Source organism: Amphiura filiformis, chromosome 1 (assembly GCF_039555335.1).
Source record: "Amphiura filiformis chromosome 1, Afil_fr2py, whole genome shotgun sequence".
NCBI classification, from domain to species: Eukaryota; Metazoa; Echinodermata; class Ophiuroidea; order Amphilepidida; family Amphiuridae; genus Amphiura; species Amphiura filiformis.
In genome coordinates this window covers 63,951,580-63,972,261 of record NC_092628.1, presented here as the reverse complement: position 1 = coordinate 63,972,261, position 20,682 = coordinate 63,951,580, and the positions used below count along the sequence as shown (strand labels likewise).

At 38.5% G+C, this 20,682-nt stretch overlaps 2 protein-coding genes across 2 annotated transcripts in view; one reads left to right on the top strand and one right to left on the bottom strand.

Annotated features, from left to right (window-relative positions):
- Positions 1–290: 290 nt before the first annotated feature.
- On the bottom strand, positions 291–6,177 carry LOC140150779 (uncharacterized). Its single transcript, XM_072172896.1, has 3 exons — positions 6,060–6,177; positions 1,548–2,125; positions 291–710 (listed from the first exon to the last, which is right to left on the bottom strand). Exons 2-3 carry the CDS (start codon positions 2,019–2,021, stop codon positions 330–332), a joined length of 855 nt encoding a protein of 284 aa, XP_072028997.1. The 5' UTR covers positions 2,022–2,125; positions 6,060–6,177; the 3' UTR covers positions 291–329.
- A 160-nt stretch (positions 6,178–6,337) lies between these two features.
- LOC140150786 (uncharacterized) overlaps positions 6,338–20,682 on the top strand; it is a 37,100-nt gene continuing 22,755 nt past the window's right edge. Inside the window, 5 exon segments of the mRNA XM_072172908.1 lie at positions 6,338–6,449; positions 14,279–14,556; positions 18,599–18,946; positions 18,949–19,233; positions 19,915–20,466. Coding sequence (XP_072029009.1) covers positions 14,302–14,556; positions 18,599–18,946; positions 18,949–19,233; positions 19,915–20,466 — 1,440 coding nt within the window. The 5' untranslated portion in view covers positions 6,338–6,449; positions 14,279–14,301.

The window sequence follows — 20,682 nt, the reverse complement described above, 5'->3', positions numbered from 1 at the left end:
GCTTGAACGCTGTCATAGGAAAAATATTTATGTACCATACTCCTTCAATTTAATCTCCATGACCATACAATACTTTACTACACATTATCCTCCATCATTATGTGCAGGATGCTACATATCAGAACCACAGACCATACTGTACATATTAGGATCATTTTCTTGGATTCTGTGACCATTTTGGGCAATTCTTATACATATGTAACTATGTAAATAATATAAAATATAAGCACCCCATCCAAATGACTTTGTTAAGCACCCTGGGTACAATACATAAAATCACTGATTGTTCCTGCAATTGATGTATGGTGGTAAAAATAGTTTAGAATGCATCAATGTTTTATATTATCTTTATTGTTATTGCATAATTCTGATTCCGATTTATTTTCATCTTCCACATTGCACTTTCTCACATCGCTAGTATCTTCAACAGACAGAGTTCCTTCAGTCTCTTCATCAACCAATTCCCCAATAGCTTCTGTCTGAATATCTGTTTCAGAGTTTAAATTCATTTGAATCAACCTTTCCTTCATAGCTTTGACTTTTCCCAATCTGATCCTGGCTCTCCTGGACTTTTCTCTCTTTTTCTTCTGATGTTCTCTTTTCCTTTGCATTATGACACTGTCCTCTCCATTGTAATGAAGGTCTAGTTTTTCTTGTAACAGAAGCCGTGCAATTTTCCTGTTTTCCAGCTGAGAACGAGTTTGGTGACACTGAAATGAAATAACCATAACATAAAAGTGTGTCATCCCCACAGTAGTTTTTAAACCAAATTTGTTTCATTGGTATGTGGAATTTTGCCTTGGATTTTCACTAAAAAGGCAAGGCAGCATGGCAGTTTGTAATATTTCAAGAGGGCATCATGGCAACTGTTGAAAATTTGAGAAGGGCACCAAGGCAATTTCTCAAAAGTGAAGAAAACACACACAAACATTGATAGATGATTTTATAATGAAGGGGCAGGGCTGGGGCACCGACAGCAACTTCATTAGAGGGCACGGCAAGTGACTGCCTTGGGTAAAGGACATATTTTGAGGGCATTACGGCAGTGGGGATGGGCACCCACAGCAAAATGCCATGGGTGCCGTGGGTTAATTTGAGGGCTGTAACTACATGTATGTGTGACTATGTACATGTACGTAGTGTGCTTGTTGTATTCAGTACTTAAACTGACAAACAAAATCAATCAATTTTTCTCAGAAGTTGCAATATTCTTCAAGTCATTTATTTGGGTTACTGACCATTTCCCTTGTAGTTTGAATTAGTTTCCTCTCAACTCAAGAGCTTACACAATTACCTCATGATAAAATAGTCTAAACATCAATCATACATGTATGTAGAATGGTTGATGACACATTTTGTCATTTCTTAATAACTTCCATTCATGTTCCAAGTACAATACCTTTCAAATTTCAAGAACAAACCATAAGATCATTGAAGCACTGTAAAGTTACAGTAACTTGTTTAATTTAAAGCTTTTAAAAATCAACTTTTTAAACTGAATAGTTTTCTACACAGGGCTACCATATTCCAATTTGTAGCAAACTTACTTTTACAACAATACCAGTTGGCAGATGTTTTACCACAACACAGTTGTTTGTCTTGTTTGTTGATTGCCCACCGGGTCCAGAACCTCTCACAAACATTTCTTCAAGCTCATCTTCATTCAACTCCGGAAGCTTCATATCTTTACGGTTTTTGTCTCGAGTTGTTGTGGTAGACCCTGCATTCATCCTTTGAATGTAGAGACATTTTGGTTTGTTCAGAAGGATTCTCCTTGACGTTGATGAAACTTCTTGTGGTATCAGACACCTACTTGCAGCAGTTATAAAAGTTCTTGTTCTCATTTCCCCATTGGATGTCTTGGCATGTGATATGGATATGGTTGGCCTTAATCTACTTGTAGCAAACAAGGTCCCAAGTTTCGGATAACAATGAGAGAGAGTAGAACATGATAGAGTTTTGTTCAAGGTGTGGGTCGCAAACAAACTACAGCATACATGTACTTTGGTAGTGGCTGCCATCTTGTGATGTCCTGGATGAGTGATGAGCCACAAAGACAATAATAAGTGATCAGGATGAGTGACAGTTTGACACAGTATCACTTTTCTTTATTAATGTGGTGCTTCTGCAAATGAAAAAGGAATAAAATGTATAAATATGTTGCATGTGTATTTAATTAATACTTTGAGCAATGCCTCCACCTTGACATCCATCATATTCACTTGGAGCTGGGGCAAAAAACCATTGCAGTTTTAACTACGGTATCACTAAACATTTTGAATATGCTCACTTTCCACTCAATATTCAAAATGTGACATGCACACCACACATCATCCTCACTAAGTAAATAAGAATCAGATTTTTATTGATATTCATTCCCAGGGGGGCCACTCATATAAAAAGTTGTAAGCATGCGTGTGAACAAAAACGCGGAATATGGGTGTTTTTTTCTACTGCAACACGGGCCCGCACGGGCCCGTGTTAAGGGTCTTAAAATCATTGATTATAGCAAATAAGGGTGACATTTTTGACACCATGTGTCCGTGCTAAGGGTAGTTAAATCTAATCACATTCTTACCCCTACAATTATTGTCATAATAAAATATACTGCCCTAATAATGCTGGCGATAATTATGTTGAATAATGATAACTGAGTAGGCCTAAGCCTACCAAATCCAGTTAGGAAGTATCCAATTAGAGTATAATAATAAAGGAAATACGAAACCTTCAAGGTTTCAACTTTCAAAGTGGATGTCTTTTACTTTTTTCTTCAAAATTGATCATGCATCCTTGCTAAGGGTTGGATTTAATCCACTTGTAACTTTGTCCTTGTTAAGGGTATGGTTAACAAACCATTATCCTTGTTAAGGGTCATTTTGAAGACATTTGGTTGTCCTTGTTAAGGGTGCTTTTCTGAAGTGCATTCACACGCATGCTTACAACTTTTATATATGAGTGGCCCCCCTGGGTATTCATTACAATAAGATATGGTCAAATAACAGATACAAATATCTGTAATTTTCTTCAGAATGAATATGGGGGGTCATAAAATTGTTATTATACCAAGAATACGGGGGTCATAATTTTTTTATACCAAAAATAGGGAAAATAATTTATAAGCGTGCCCCAGGGCTGGTCACTCAAAATCTCTGTGCGCATTCTTTTAGAACTTGCAATCAAAATGTGCACACAATCCAGGCCCGTCTTGCAGAGGGGGGGGTGGAAAAGTATACACAAAGTCCCAAAATTTCAGGCTAAAAGGTTTTTTGATGCTTTTTTAGACAAATAAGGTCCAAATTTTGTCCACTTTTCACAAAATTGCCTCCCCCTCCCCTTGGAAAAAAGTCCACCTTTTCAAAATCAGCACCCCCAAATGAAATCCTGCGTACAGGCCTGGCACAATCTGTAGCAAATTTTTGTGCACTTCATATATGTGCCCTTATATGCTTTTTTCACACATGCAATCAAAATTTAAATACGCTCCACACATGTAATGATGGTCTTCCAGACTCAATATATATATTATATTTACTATTGTAGTATTTTATTAGACTTGTTGATTCTTCAATAGTAGCTCAATCGATAAGGCGTTCGACTATGGTGCGAGAGGTTGCGGGTTCGAACCCTGGCGGTGCCTAGTTTGCTCTCGTGGAAAAATTGAGTTAGCTTGAAATTCCCCTGGACAAGGAACTTACTGCTAATTTGTCTCGTTGTAACCCGTACGAAACTCGGGGAGCTGATCCTGGTTGCGATGGTTATTTGTGGAACGTCTAGGGTGTGCGCTCTTGAAGCAGCAAAGTCCCTGATTTGTTGTTTAATGGTTTATGGAATGATGTGGGGCCGTAGTGGTCAGCGACAACCTGTAAAGTGTGCTGAGGCTTGTGGATCAACGTCTAGGCGTTGTGCCTGTAGCGTAGCGCACTATAAATCACTGCGCTTTTTTTTTTTTTTTTTCATGATCTCAAATACCAGTGATTTGATTATATTATCAAGCATAAATCAGGTATGATCTTATGAATATTAATATTAAATATAGGTTTCTCATTGGATGATTCTTATATTATAATTAAGAGAAGTTAGTTATAACCATAAGGTCATGATGTTCTAAGACACTTGTTTCTAACTTGTAATATCTATGGAATGTCTGGTTTAAATTAAAGATCCAAATATGAAGGAAGTAGAAAGTGTTTGTTATCATGATTATGGTTTTAAGGAATGTTCATAATCATTACAACACAATTTTGAGTTTTCACAGTCCACAATTACATTTACTTCTAATCAGAATAATTTGTCTTGAGTCTGGCTGTCTGTATAGGTGGACGGGGATCATAACAAATTTAGCCCGTGATACTTTTTAGGGGGTCATAAAAATGTTGAACAGATATTTTAAATATTTTGATGACATTTTTTTATTGATTACATCCAACTGACCAACAATCCCGCTATTCTGGCCAAGATATACAAGAAAATACTGTTTCAAAAACGAAATTTAACAAGTTACATGCCTACATGTAAGACTTGACAATAGTCTATTTAGATCATAGTTGTCAAACTCCAGGTGATTGACAGTTGGGAACGCGTAACTGTACGCGTAGCCATGGTAGCGGGGGTGCTAACGGACGCACTCATTAGCACCCCGACGCGCTTATTAGCAACCCATGGCGGCCCCCATACGTGTGTCAAATTTTGTGGTTCGCAGCAGCTTCTGTACAGCGTACCGTATAAAAGCGTGCAAATTTGGTCAAATTTGGAGAATCGACGAATCACTGTCAATCCCCTGGTAAAAGCCCCGGGGGGGTCACTCCCATTGTGCCTGTACACCATCCGCGATAATGAAAACGCGTAAAAAGGGTCGTTTTTCGTGGGTAGGCACGATATTGTTTAGGGTGTCAAAAACATGGAAACTTGGAAAGAAGGGTAGCAAGGTTGGAATTGCTAAATAGGCGGATATGAAGTTTAGGGTCTGAAATTTGATGTTAGGAATGAAATCCCTGTTTAGGGTGTCGTTTTATCCAAGGGTTAAATCCTTGTTTAGGGTGCTTTTCAAAAGTTGATTATCGCGGATGGTGTACAGGCCACAATGGGAGTGACCCCCCGGGGTAAAAGCCTAATAATTCCTGCCGATTAAGAGCTGATCAAAGTATACAGCTAAAATAATAATTTCTCGATCATGAGAGTATGAATGTGCTGCGTGCACTGCGTTAAATGTCGCGGTGGAATGTAGATTGCGGAACTAGGTCCTCAATGATAGTCAGCAATTTATCTTTTGGTCGTTACATGACTATCATTTGAGGACTAAGTTCTTACCAGACATCTTCCGAGGTGCAGTTTCAGACAATAGCTTGGGATTATTGGGGCAGAGGTTATCTTTTGAATTCTTAATCATTCAAGCATAATCAAGCATGCAAGCTTGTCAAGGTAACTCGGCGTGAATTGAAAGACCATCGCCACAAAAGAATGTCAAAGGTCATATGACACCAATTTGGTGTCTTTCCCGCGGTCTTTCCGCGCCTCAAAATATGATGCTTAAAGTCTATGACTGGGTGGAATGACACGATAGCGCGATTGCATTGTGCACGCACAGGAAATGCAGCGCTACCAAAAGCGTGTGTAGTAGGCGTTGTATGTCAACGCAATTGTCATTGCATGCTTTATTGAGCTCTGATGATCGAGGAACTATTATTTTATAAGTACATGATCAATAGTAAAGTTGTTTTCTTTAAACTTCCGTGGTCCGGGTACGCGCTGGTGAATTGCGATCGCGTAGAAGTGACAAGGTCGCCTACATGTACTATGCGCCGCGCCGAAGACCAATGGGTCAGCCGGCTTGTTGTCAAGTGCATTGATCAGCCAATCAGCGCGATTGTTTATTGCTTTTGTGTTTACGCTCGTGTACGCGATACGCACAGGCACGACCACAGAAGTTTAAAGAAAACAACTTTTATAGTACGCCACCGGTATAAAAAGCTAAATAAAATATAACTTGTATTCTGAATCTGATCAAATTTATGATTTATAAAAAAAAAAAAGTACAAACGCTGTGAGAGCTTGCCACTTACCCGTAAAAATCAAAACATGCCCATAAACATCTCCTTATTTAGACATGTAATAGATTAACACCAATTTCTGTTCCCGTGGACGGGTCTCCGGGCCGGGATTGTTTTTTTAATTTCTTTTTCATGGAGGCTGACATCTTGGATTCGTTCGTTTGTAATTATTTACTCCAAAAGTTTTTGCCAAACCTCCTGTGATTGGTTTAAATTTGACGTAGTACCGCGAGTCATCCAATTATAGGATCGGACGCAAAAAAGTGTAATCCCAGGTTGTTTACATGCATTCCGTTTATCCGCGTATCTGCATGCCTGGTGGTAAAAATATGTCAGAATCACAGTGCTATTTTCCTCGACAAATGTGAGGCATAGGACACCGGAATTTCAACAGGCTGAAAGGTAAGTCAATTGATTTGTCTTTTCTGTTATGTCATTGTATGTCCAGAGCATAAAATACTAGCAATTTATTTAGAGATTCGTAATTCCGTAAAAAAATATGTACTGCGAGTCTGTGTGTGCTGAACTGACTCACTGCTGCATGCTGCCAGTGTGGGGGGAGCTAATAAAGTCTGTCACTGTCTGCGTCATGTGCACGCATTGTCATGACTGTGCATGTGTGCATTAACTGGGCACCTAGGTGGCTCAGCTCAGCTCTGTTGCATTCTTAAGCTGAATTTATACTCGATCTCTTTTGCAGAAAAGCAATTCTTACATTTCAGCTTACGCATGCTCCTCAGACAGTTTTTACAATTTACATTTCCAGAGCGAGCGTCACACAGTGTATTTTACCCATACGAAAAATCATTCCGTACGGACCGTACCGTGCATGCACAGATCACAGACAGACTTGACGCAATCAACCAATCAGCAGTTGGAAAATTGTTAACCCAATGACGTCATCGCAGGGGTCGCGCTAACCTGCGTTTCTGCGCGTACAGCGCAGCGCATATTTTTAAGTTTGAGCGCATATATTCATTTTTGCATACCAGTTCAGGGGTTTTCATGCGCGCAGAAAAATGAAAACATGTGAAAGAAAATAAAAGCTTCGATCTCCAATATTTACGGCTCGTCCAGAAATTCTGTAACATAAAATGCAATGTAACATAGATCAAGTGAAGTCGCCGTAGCATTGTAACATAAATTAAAAATAGAAATAAAACGCACACCGCCGGCGTATTTACACAGATTGCGATATTGTCTAGAATCACTGCTGATGAGTTATTGCAGTACTGAATGATGATACGTACGTGAGTTGGTAATTTCTTATTCTAGGGATCGCAAAGAAATGCTTGGCAGGTGGTGTGTAGAGATATGCCATCGGTGAAATACGACGCAATGATATCGGCCGTAGAAGAAAAAAAGGACAAAAATTTGCCCTTGAATTAATATGTTTTATAGTCAAAATACTCCAGGAATTCAGTAAATATCATGATATTTGACCTAAAGTTGAACTCATTTGCAATGAAATGTCATTTTTTATTGAGTAAAGCATGGCTTCCATGTGCTTGCAATGGTGTTGAATTCTGCACTTTGCCGAAGTGTAACTGCGTTTCATGGAATTCGGCGAACTTTTATGGCATAAAGCAACACTTTTATTAAAATACACTGCTTGGGAACTTTCTTAAAAAGCAAGATAGTTGGTTAATAGCGAGAATCGCGGCATGAAAAGCATGAGATTGTGTTTTTGCCGGGCCTTAACTATGGTACCGCACACCGTCATCATCCCTATATCTTCGTGTTAAAAATTGCCGTGGTAGTACGATAAATCCTCACGTTTTTCAACAACTACGCATGGTGATTTTGTTCAAGATAGGCTGTGCGACTCAGGCTATGCATACAATTTGAGATTTTGAGAGCCGGCCACACTGTTTCTATTCTATGTTTTACGATTTTCGCATGATCAGTATATGGCTGGCCGTAACCGCCTAATGGAGCTGCTACGCCGTAGCTTACTTTTCGTTCATGGAGCTAAATTGACCAATCATGTTAGATCTTTTCATTACGCTGGAGCCAGTTGATGCATCATCGTTCCAGAGAGAAAAACTCTTGCCAAAATTAATGTTTACTATGTGGATTTTAAATGAATCGAATGTAAATAAACCACAAACAGTTGTACAGGATCAATACCATTGTTTGATTAGTGTATAGTCAATGTTACCTTGCATGCATGTGCCATGTGTGTGGCGTGTTTGTTTGTTTGTCTACTGTGTCAGGCCAGGATCACTGACACCCACGGTACTGATACTGTCATACTATCACGGTGATCATATTGTTGAATGTTGTTGACTTTAAAATAATCATGATGCAGTCATGTCTACAGTAGAATTCACCACGACCTTTGAAGGAATAAACCCAATTAAAAGCTATTAAACCAAGATAACACTCAATGAAAACAGCTCAACTATGTTACATCAGATCTTCTCTGGTTAAATACACACTGCACTTGTGTCTGTTTTACCTGTGCAATGAACAATGAGCTGGTATTATAGTTTCAGTTGGGTGAATGATTATAAAGCGAACGCACGGTAACAATACTGTCTGCTTATTGTTAACCAGCGTTCTTGAAAATGAGAAGCATAATGGTTTGCAGACTTAACACGGTTTAGAAATAATTTGTTCATATTTTTTGGTGTTATCTGTCGTTTACATATATCCTTCCTAAAACACAAAAGTACCAATATTTCCAAACACCTAAATTAGCTAAAAATTTAGGAAATGTTACAAAACTATATTTTCTAGAATTTCAGAGAATACTTTAAATATTGACTGGTTATTTTTTACACAGTGACGTCATAATAGGCAATGGCATAATACTTCTAACATACACTAGGTCACGCGTCAATGGTGAGCGCACTGAGTATTGTGTATAGGAAAAGCGGCAGTACCGTAACTACAGTATGTATGGCCTACTACTAGTATATAAAGTAAATCCGAACTGGTTTGCTGAAGGTCGAATTCCGCAGGCCACGCCACGCAAGATGTACAAATCAGCTCCCGGCGATACACTGCAGATCGCAGAATTGTGTGCATGGTTTACCACCACTCTGCCTAGCTATATAGTCGTGTACAATACTGTATGAGTTTCTTGTGAGTGCATGTCCATCTTAATAATAAGTCGGTTCGTACTTTTCATAAATTACTTTTTGAATCATAACTATCGTGACCGAGGATATCTTGCAACTACGTGAAGCTCGTCTGGCAAATTCTTAATGACTAAATTCGCTTCACGTAATGAGTAAGTCGTACTTGATTGGTCAGTTTTACCTCCGAGTAATGAAAACCTCTAACATGATTGGTCAATTTGGCTCCACGGAACAAAAAGTCAGCTACGCCAGTAGCAGCTCCACGTTGTGGCGGTTGCGACCTACCATATCAGTATCCCATATGATATTTCTATTGTAAGAAAATTTTATTTGTTGTCACGTAAATCACAGGTTTCGTTTAAATGTACTAACTGGAATTTAAATGTACTAATTAGTGAGGACCGGTATTTTGCTGTGGATATGTTTAACTGCAATTTTGATGTAAAACATTTGAAATCCGCTGTAAAAAATTTGATAATATTCAACTCTTTGAGAAAATTATTTCATAAAGGAATGCTGGTAAAACCAGGTGCAATACAATGTACATTATTGACACACTATCACGCTCTTTATCTTCGTCAATAATAGAATAATCGATTTCAATCGAATTGAATGCATGAGTTTGTAGTTGACTACTGAGCGACCTAAGCGATCGATTGCTAGCCAATCAGATAGAACTCCTTTTCTTGCGTTCAGTGAAATACCACTCGCCTGTCGCTCACTACCACTCGCCCGTCGCTCACCAACGGAGTATTAAATTTATATTTATCTTATAGGACGTCGACACTGTGTACCGGTAAACACATCATTGTAACCAAAATCACAAAATCTGATACTGATATATATTAAAACGGTACATTCAATACTTGACAGATTAGAAAACCCCTCATTTTAGGATTTGAGCGCATATTTTTAACACTTTCAGGGAGTTCAGGGGTTCTGAGAACCCCTGGTTTTAAAACCTAGTGCTACCCCTGCGTCATCGCTGCATTTTCATTGATGAAATTCAGAATCGTTCATAAACATGAGTTTTTAATTGCAAATATTTATTTTTTGTAATTATGAATGTCTTTGTCTATCTCAAATTAACATCGTGTATTATCGTAGCGTTGAATGCGCTGAAGCTTGTGAGGCGGATCCGTTGCAAATTTGGCGGATCTTTTGTTTTTTGTGACATTAAAAATCCATCTTTCGCATGGCCGCTGTGTGTGTGTGTGTGGGAACGGGGTTCAGCTATGCACGCGCTGCATGCATAAACACTAGTACTGCTGACTGCGTGTACCAATCGTAGCAGGGTGTAAAATATACAACGAAGTCAATGTTTCATCTCAAATACGTTATTGGGTAAATATAAGCATTTGAATAATTTAACAATAATTTGAATCTGAAAAATAAATGAACATAAAAGTTAATGAGTGATTTTACAACATATTTGACTGTTGGATAAATATGGGTGCTGCAGCTTTGGAGCTAAGGCAATATGGCGCATTACTTTGAAGTTGGTAATGGGTAAATTACACTGTGCGTCAAGCCGATCAATCGATTCAAATTGCTGAGGCAAAAACGATGTCGCTAATACGTCCATGGCAGGGTTCGATTTAGAAAATAAAATTTACATGCACAACTCTGATTTTTTCCTCAAAATGGGCTGAATAACACAAAATTTTGCATGCACAGGCAAAATTTTACATGCACAGAGCCTAAGTTACATGCATTTGTGCATGTAAAACCCCTCTAAATCGAACACTGGTCCATGGTTGAAGAAATCCCAACTTTCCAGCGATATCGCTTGACACGTGAATGCGTCAACCAATCATATGTACAACAAACTCAACTGGTTCTATTATTTTGCTAATTAATTTACTTTTCCCAATTATTAATTTTTGGTGATGAATTAATTCAAAGCAGTAATTATTGACAGCAACTGATGTTTTAAAAATGTATTTTGTGGCACTTCAAATATTTTAATTGTCGTCTGCAATCCATGAATCGCTATCGCTGTGATAAGTGTAAACAAATGCAAAAGCGATGAGCGATGCATCACAAAATTCGGCGATTGCCCATCGCTTTCCAAAAGCGTTTCATTGCAATCGCTCGGCGATTGAGTATATTAAATTCAGCTTAACTCATCGAGACATGTTTACATGCATGCAGTTTGTTTATTTGATTTTTTTTTATATGAGCTTGTTTAGTACGGTACTATGTTTTTCCTTTGGCAGTGGCCTTTCAATTTCTGAAACAAAAAGTAATGATTTTCATTTGTACAAATTAAGCCTAACTCGTTAAGCCTAATTAGTTGGGGTGGCTCATGTGGCGGGCGGAGGATCACAATGTTTTACAATGGTGATACACTAACTTAACTTATTAAACTTTAAAGCATTTATAAAGCGCCATCTATCTACATGTAGGTAGCCTAATCCAAGGCGCTAGATACAAAACAGAAACAAAAATGACATAAGTAGGCCTACATTGAAAATATAAACATGAACAATACCTGGAATCGACAAGAAGCATATTTAGCAAAAATACACTTTGAAATGGAACATTATCATACTCGGCAGTCCACGCTTTTTAATGCATGCCGGTTAGAAATTCTGAAAATTGGTAAAAGCGTGGAGGTTTAAACTTTTTGGGTAAAAAGCGTGGAATGGTATAAAGCGTGGGAATAAAATAAAAAGCGTGGGCTTGTTTCAGCTTAAGTACAGTATATTTTTATTGAATGTTAAAACTATCATAATTCCAAGAAAAATCGCCAAACCTGCGCAAGATAAAATTCCATTTGATGCATGCAGCGCCTGTTTACGTGAGTCCAGACCCCGGGGTCCAGACCAGCGCAATGTACACAATATCCTCCCCGGAAGCCCTTCCGTGATATGCAAATGTCCGATTTTTTCCATGACGTGTTACGATGTGTGGTACGGTAGTTAATTCTTTACATCGATCGTACGTATGAGTGACGTCATTAATCATGCATAATTGATTGAGCGAAGAAGGGTATTACAAGTCACTGAACACAGCGCACGCGAGATATCATACGAATCAGTTCATGACAAGAACAACATTTGGATGCCAAAAAAGTACAGTTATAATACATTAAAATGTTTATTGTACAGTACAGTAGTAGCTTTTCACATAAAATTTGCATTGTTCACATAATGTATCAACTTCATGGAGAGAAAAACATCGGACTTGCATGTGTATAATAGGTGCAGAATTGCATACTTGATTTACTTGAACTGCGTGTGACTTCATCAATGGATACAAAAAGTGGTGGGGTCAGGAATTTTCAGTATAAAGGGTGCCTCAGTAAAAAGCGTGGGGTCAGGAATTTTCAGTATAAAGGGTGCCTCAATAAAAAGGGTGGGGGTAAAATAAAAAAAGGGTAAGGGTCAAACCCCACTGCCGAGTATGTTATGTAAAATAAAAAAAACCATATAGATGGGAAAAGTAACTTAAGGTGGTTATGGATAATGGAGGCATTATGGAAGTGCTCTAAGCATGTTTTAAACAGATTAATTGAGTAGAGCAAAGTACACTGATCAATATGCCTTTTGTTTGGAGTAAATCAGACATACGGTTTTCAAAATATATCAGTTTATATTTTCTTTGTATCTTATTGTTTTTATGAATAATCAACAAAGTTAATGAGCTAAAATGACTGGATCCGGGGGAGAAGCTCATTAACATATAATTTTTGCCAATATTTTGCTAAAAATCCATGCATAAATGTTCAGGGTACCGGTACTTTTATTTTGCTTAATGGAACCTTTGCCCTGAAACTTGGTCAAAGTGTTTCTATTGCTCCAATATATTATATATAGTGAAGCCGTCCCCTAATTTGCATATTTGCATAATTAATTAGCATTTATGCAAATTTATTTTATGGATTTTATTTCACTATTTCACTCGTTTCCGCAATTTAAAAGGAAAAAAATCTTTGTTGTACCATCGGGGTAAACGCGCGCAACAACGCATCACGTTTTGTAGTCGCGCAATTTGTTAATGCACAGATACACTACGCATACGCAACGCTTATCTGCATGCATTGCACGCTGTATCTTATTATGGAAGCTCCACGGAAGCACTGATTTCACAAAAACCTAGCGGTCAAATGGCTCCGTTTTAGCTGATAAAATATTAATTTTTTCAAGTTTTTTCCCCCGGATTTAAACATCAAGATATGAATAGATTTCGCCCAAACTTCTCAAGGGGTTGTGGATTTACCTGATGTTCCCATAACGTTTACATACCTCAATATAGACACAATTTTGTAATTTTTTGGTAACTGTATTGCAAATTCTTTAGAATCAATCACAAAATGATTGCAGTACTTCGCCTCTTGGTCAAGGGACTCTCCAAATCCGTGAAATATTTATAAAAAAAACCGCAATTTTTAATTTTTTTAATTTTTCAATTTATTTAATTTCTTAAACTTTTTTTAATGATGGTAGCACTTGATGTTAGGTCCAGGGACTCTCCAAATCTGCGAAAAAAAATTAAAAATCACAAACTTTTTTTATTTATATTTTTTAGATTTTGTCAAAAATGTAAAAAAAACACATTTGGAGCCAAAAGACGCAAATTGCGCCCCAAATAACGCAATTGCGTATTCTTAGCAGCCCTATTTTGAGGGCATATTATGTCCACCCATGATGCCTTTAATCCACCATTATAATAATTTGAAAATATGTGGGAATATGTTTTTTATAAAATGTTGGTGTTCCTATTGACCCCTAAGCTCTGGTCTTGATAAGGGAAGTTCTATTTTGAAGGAGTGTACATACCTTTTTACCCCCACATGGAGGGAAAAGGGACACAGAGTGAGTTTTAAAAAACAATAGAAACATGTCAGGGTAATTCATACCACCGTAACTGAAAAAATATCTTATTTCTTGACAACGTTGATCAGACTCGTCAGTACAAGAAGAGGTGGGGTAGGATGTGGTGGGGGAATGGTGGTTGGGGTAGGGTTCTGGATGGTAGGGAAGTAGGTGGGTAAGGTAAGGTATATTGGTGTAGTGGGATAAGGGTTTGGTGGGTATAAGAAAAGGTGTCATTAGCATATGTTTGATTTAATATTGCATAAATTTTAATTAAAATTATTCTGATTTTTACAAATCACCTTGGATCTTTTGATAATTCCAGGTCGTTAATCAACCAATACAGTCATGGCAGAAGCACTTGCAAACCAACAAGAATTGAGGCAGCAGCTTAATATTCCCAACATTAATATCCAGCCAGCTAGTAGTGGAGATGATGATAGCTCCTCAGATGATGAGAAAGCAAGACCTATAGAGAAAGGTGAAGCTGAAGGAGAGAGTGATGATACAGGGGATGATACCAGTACATGGGATAGTGATCCTGCTACACCATCACCAAGGAGTACTAGGGAATATTATCCATTGAAGGGAAGTGCAGAAAAGGTCAGTACATGTATGAGTAAACAGAAAGTTTGATTGTCTAGAAAAGGTATACAGGAAAAACATTTACATTTTGCACAAGATCAAATTTACATTTCAAGTAGAAAAAGAAAAGGTACAAGTGCGAAGTTCTGGATGTGCTGCAAATCATTTGAGAACAGCAGGAGTTATTGTACTGTATCAGTGCTGTACAGTGCAAAAACTAATTAAGGAGCCAGTGGCTCCTAACTTTATAAATTTAGGCGCCCAAATTTTGCTCCCAAGTAAAAAAACTTAGGCGCCAACTGCTGCCATTATGTTGCACTACAAATGTTTGAAAATTTTGTTTATGGGGGGCTGCTTGTACTGTTTTAGTCTTTTGTTTATGTAGTTTAAAAGAAACTTTACTAATTATGTTGTGTATTTGGTAATATGTGTTTTAAGCCTGAACTTCTGAAGAAATAAAGAAAAACAATAAAAAAAAAATTATATGTAGATGATGTAGTCAGTAGTGTTATTGATTGTTAGATGTTAGTAGTAGTATTGTACTGTTAGTCATTAAACATTTTCTTAGAGTTTACTTACCCCACCACTCCAACTGTCCAGTGCTTCTACTGCACACTGGTTCCTGGTTTGCATGCACATATGATATCTGGCCACTTGGTGCTACTGCTATATAAAGGTCTCCTTTCACCCGTGCAATCAGCATTCCATCTAGCAATGGCACTTGTTGGATCAAAGGCAGCTACTTCAGGGCCTTCAGAACTGATCAGTATGAGGTCAGATGCTGTGTTGGTAGGCATGCTACTGCGGGTGGGAGTTATTATTCTCTTTTGTGCACTAAATGCTCGTTCACAGCCAGCAGAACTGATTGGGAGGACAAGCAATGCCTCCACTATGAAGAGTATGTTGTGGAGATCATTCTTGTAAGGTTCTTTAGTCAGCAGTAGTTGATACAACTCTAGGTAAGATTTGTTCTGGAAGTTTGCAAATTGCACTAACTGTAAGCTTCAGCTTCCTCCACTCTGAAGAGACCTGGGTAATGTCACACCCTGCTGCTGTTAGTGGCTGTCTAAACCACTTTCGATGAGGGTATCAAGTTCCTTACATCCATAGAGAAGTAGTGGGCCCTTTTCAGCAGGCCATTTGTCATGCATGAAGATAGAAAAGGCATTCACAGCTGCCTGTGCGCCCGAGTTTTCATTTTTGCCAAGATGGTTTTCAAAGCGCTTTTGTAAATTCAGTTTTGTTAGATCAATGACTTCAACAAAGTTAGATTGAAGGTCATGTATAACCTCTGAAGCATCTGCATGACCACTGACGTTCAACTCAAGTCCTTGGAATTTCACAGGAGTCTGTACTGTCTGTTCAACTTCAAGTTCATCCTCTTGGTCTCCGTCTTCATCCTCTTCTACTTGATCTTCTGGATCAGGAACTACATCTCCAAACTCTTCTTCTTGTTCTACTTTCATCTTTCTGAAAGTCCAGACTTAAGGAAGCTATCTGCTCAAACACATCAGTCACAAAATGACAGAAGACAAGGAACTTGAGGCTTTTCATTTCCTTAACCACTAGCTTAGCCTTTCCACGTGTGGCAGCTGGAGTGGATGGAGATTCTGCTAGGTTCTCCATATGAAGGCAGATAGTTGAGTATAGACCAGAATCTGTGGCTCTATCTTTTCCTTTGGTTGATAAAAACACCTTGAGGGCTCTGTCCAAATGTGGTACCCAGCGTGTACCCTTGACAGGGCATGGACTGTAGAATCGTGTTTCCAACTCTTTGCAGAGACTTTCTAGATCTCTTTTGCTTTTGGGGCTATGATGGTAGGTTGCATAAAGATGGTTAAGTACAGTGTCTACTTTCTGTACCATATTATTTTGTTTCTGTGCGTCATGAAGGGCAAGCTCCAATCGATGTGCCATGCAATGTATATCTATGAGATGAGGCCTTCTTTCTCGGAGCTTGGCAACAACACCTCCACTCTGACCTAGGTTAACAGAGGCTCCATCTGTGCACATACCAATCAGACTATCGTCCCAACTTGGTAATCCAAATTGGTCAAATGAAGAATCCAGGCAAGAAAGAAGTCCATCTGCGTGAGCATGATTCACTTTGGTCAAAGAAATCAGTCGATTCACTGGCACTCCATTTTCTAAATGACGCACATAGATAACTTCATTCTCTCACACACGGTGATCAGTAGCTCCGTCAAATAAAACAGACATAAAATTGGAATTCTGAACCTTCGCCTTAGTTTCACTGCGGAGGTCAGAGGCTATGGCTGAAACCATTTCACCACAACGTACGTGGTTGTTGTATGTCGGAGTTATGTTTATGCCATTTTTCTTCTGGAGCAGTAGAAGAGGTTCCATTTTACTTAAAGCCATTTCTTCTTTCGTGATACAATAAGCAGTGTTAAATTTAACTGCCAGTTCATAGTCTACTTGTTCATCTTTGGCTTGAGTTTGTTGTGTAAATCCAACAGCAACTGACGATTTATTCACTTTAGGCCTATAAAAGGCATCCACACATTTCTGATGGTGAAGGCTTTTGCTGAGTTTCGTCAAAGTTTCTCTCTTAAAGGATGTTGATCCCGACACCATTTCAGTCCTGCCTGCCAATTTTGGGAAAGCTCTGCAATATTTGCATCCCATAGTTTCATCAACAGCATGAGAATCATACTCCACCCATTCGAAATGGTCCTTCCATGTTGGTTGGAATTTGCGTTCATTTTTCATTTTTTTAGGCTTACTCCCATTATACCGCTAGTAGTAGTACTAACACTAGGTTCATTAATTTTATCATCAACAGCTGTTGAATTCACTGATTTTGCCGTTTCTGCCCCCGTTTCTGCCGCTTCATCTTCCTTGCTTCCAAAAAAGTCCATCAACGTCCTTTTTGATTTTTTAGACGCCATCTTCAGTAAACAATGCTATCAAAACTTTCGACCTATAAATTCACTGCATGCACATTCAATTACTGTATGACCGGAGGCTTCCATGTAGCAGTAATTTGGCGCGAGCACGTGCGTGGCTGTTTAATATTCATAGCTGCTGTACTCTACTACATCTACATTCCCATTGAACCCCACATACTCCGTACACAGCATGTACAGTGTGTATGTCGTCATGCATATTCATAGCCATACCTTCACACTATTGAACATCACGTTACGTACGTGTTTCGAATTTGCATGGATCGCCCTTTGACACGTAACGGCGAGGTACATTCTTGTGATTATTTTGCATATTCATCGCCATACATATCACTGATACGTTCGTACAACGTTGTGTACATGTTTTGGATCGCCCTTTCAAATGATGTGACGTACATTCTTGTGACTGAATGCGTGTACATGCACCGTATTTTGTTTATCATCAAATCAATGGCGATGACCGGTGTAGATGTACAGCGGTGAGCTGAGCATGCATGACATTCACAATGATCGGACTGAAACTGGATTTAATACTCGAAATAAATGATGGTAATTTATTGGTTGGGTTGTTTATTGATACTGGCAAATTAGCAGCCTTTCAAGTTGTAACTTTTGTTTACTGTGGGCCAGAAGTGCTGGCGATTAAAAGCTTCAACAGTTGGTCGCCATTTGCGCTAGGGAATGAAAGTCTAGTCGCATAAGAAAAAATCTAGTCGCCAATGCGACCAAATTGGTCGCACCGTACAGCACTGTACTGTATAACTTTTCTATTTTCCATTGAACTCTACTTTTGAGTATAACCACACACTTTTATCTACTGTCATGAATTGTAGTTTATGTTGGTATTATCCTTTCAAAGATGTGTATTGTCCTGTGCTGTGAATATGTTTAATTTGTACCCATGCCAAAAACATATTACTGTTGCTGACATTGTCACATTTCTGTAATCTAAGATTTCCCATTTACCTTTCCTATTTTGTCAATTTGTCAAATTTAATAAACATTGCTGTCTAGATGTTGTAGAGCTTGATCCCTCCTACTCATTGCTAGTGACATTGTTTTTTTACAATTAAAATCCAAAGATAAAATGATGATGACTAAGATCTGTTTTATTGGGTTTATATTCTCAGATTTATCCAAGTCCAGGAGGAGACAATGCTTCAGATGACAAGACCGGAGTCAAATTAGGACATTCTGTAGATTTGTATTTGAAGACCCTGAGTGACCATCTTGGTGATGGTGATAGTAACCCAAATGGTGACAATGATCTCTCAGGTATCCCCCTCAGTGCCTATAGGAGGGTTGTAGATGGTGGTGAAGATAGCGAACAAGAGAAGCAATTGCAAGATGAGAATGAAGAAGATGAAGAACTGAAGCATTTGCAAGAGGATGGAGAGGAGGAGGAGGAAGAAGAAGGGAGGACATTGAAGAGCTTGATCTTACCAACCAACATGGCAACTATTACCAAGGAGAAGATGTAGCACCTGTCATTTTAGTTCCATCTCTTGATGCAATGGGATCCAATTCCATTGGTGTACTCATGAGTCATCTGATTGGCAATCAGCCATCTTTGTTCCAATCTCAAGATAGCTCCAGCGTTGAAGAAGAGGATGCTGCAGCAGGAGAGGTGATGTATGGGAAGAAGTTTGAAGGTTCAGAGGACAGCCATGATGGTCAGCTGCAGAAATGGGAGGAGTTGTTTAGATTGTTGGAGATACAGCACCAACAGCAATTGTTGCTACAAAGTGAACAGCATGAGAGAAGGGTAAGTTTCAAGTGAACTAAAACTAATTGTGTTATTTATGACACTTTCTGGTTTGTATATGTTACATCAGTGCAGTCATTCATTCATTCATTTCATTCGGCTGCGAAGCAGGTGACTACTAAGTTTCTCCATGTACTACGATCTGAAGCCAAAGTGGCAATGGCATCTGGCAGTAGAAAGTTGTCGAAATCCCCCAACAGTTTTTGCACATAAGACAAGTAGGATGTTCTTTGCCTTCCAGGTCTTCCTCAGTACACAATAGTAAAGGAGCCCCATACCAGATATAAATATGAGTTTGAGTTTGACTTTAAAGCAGTTGACCTGCTTTTAATGCTTTGAGTGCTAAATAATGGGCAGTGAATGGATAATGCTTTTGCTTGTGCTGAAAATGAAGGCGTTGTTAGGACAAAATAGGCAGGGGACCCTGTCAGTAACTTCTGACTTGCTGACACCTCAAAAAAATCCACCACTGCTTGATCAGCTAAAAAGATGTCTTATCAAATTATCAGGAGTTCAGAATAATAAACCTAACTGACATTTGAATGAAATGTCCAGATTAATTTACACTTAGCTTGTACACAGAATTGGAATTTGGAGCAACCTAAATGCAGTTTACACGTATGCTTATCTTTCTCATAATGTAATAATAATCAAAATGAAACCTGATCATTTATTCTGCAGATGGAGCATTTGAAACAACTTATGTCACAGCAACAATTGGAATTACAAGAACTTCAGCATCATGATCTTAGCGGTGCTGAAGGATTGAATTCTCAAACAAACAAACAACCAATGGCAGAGAGCCCTCAACATCCTCATTATGTAGCAGGTGATGATGACAAGGAGGTAACAACACCACGTAATGAATATTCATTAGAACAGCAATACAGGGATACCGGTAGTGGTGCAATAATTGGTGAAAGTGATTCAGAGGATTCAGATACTGCTAACCAAGGTAACATACCAGAACAAAGAAACTATACCGCTGCCTCGGATACACATATTGATTTATCAGCATTGGCTGACCAACAGACAGGACATAAAGGAATGACCACATGGTCAGATATTAAAGATCAAAGGTCAGATACAGGAAGGCAAAGATCAAGACCAGCAAATGAGAACAATATGCCAACACAGCAGTTATCAATGTCTGTAGGAGAAGAGGATGAGGTGAAGCAGGAGGATCAGGCAGTATCAAGAAGATATGAGGAACTGCAAAACCATTATGAAAAGGTATTTATTATTATACACCTTTATGATTACGTTTTGTGTTTACAGCATAAACAGTGCCAAATTGGCAGACCAAATAAATAAGCGCTATATAATTTTTCAAGTGACAACTGTCAAAGTGCCCCCTTTTCAATATGGGCTTGTACAACTAAATTCTGTAAAATGTCTGAATAAAATTACCATTTAAACCTTCCACCAAAGGATTATGATGAATTTGAC

What these genes read in the sequence shown, in the direction of transcription:
- LOC140150779 (XM_072172896.1), bottom strand. Translation starts at nt 2,021, where the DNA reads ATGGCAGCCACTACCAAAGTACATGTATGCTGTAGTTTGTTTGCGACC. An exon ending in CAACTGGTATTGTTGTAAAA is followed by an intron (nt 711 to 1,547) that starts GTAAGTTTGCTA and finishes ATTTCATTTCAG; the next exon opens with TGTCACCAAACTCGTTCTCA.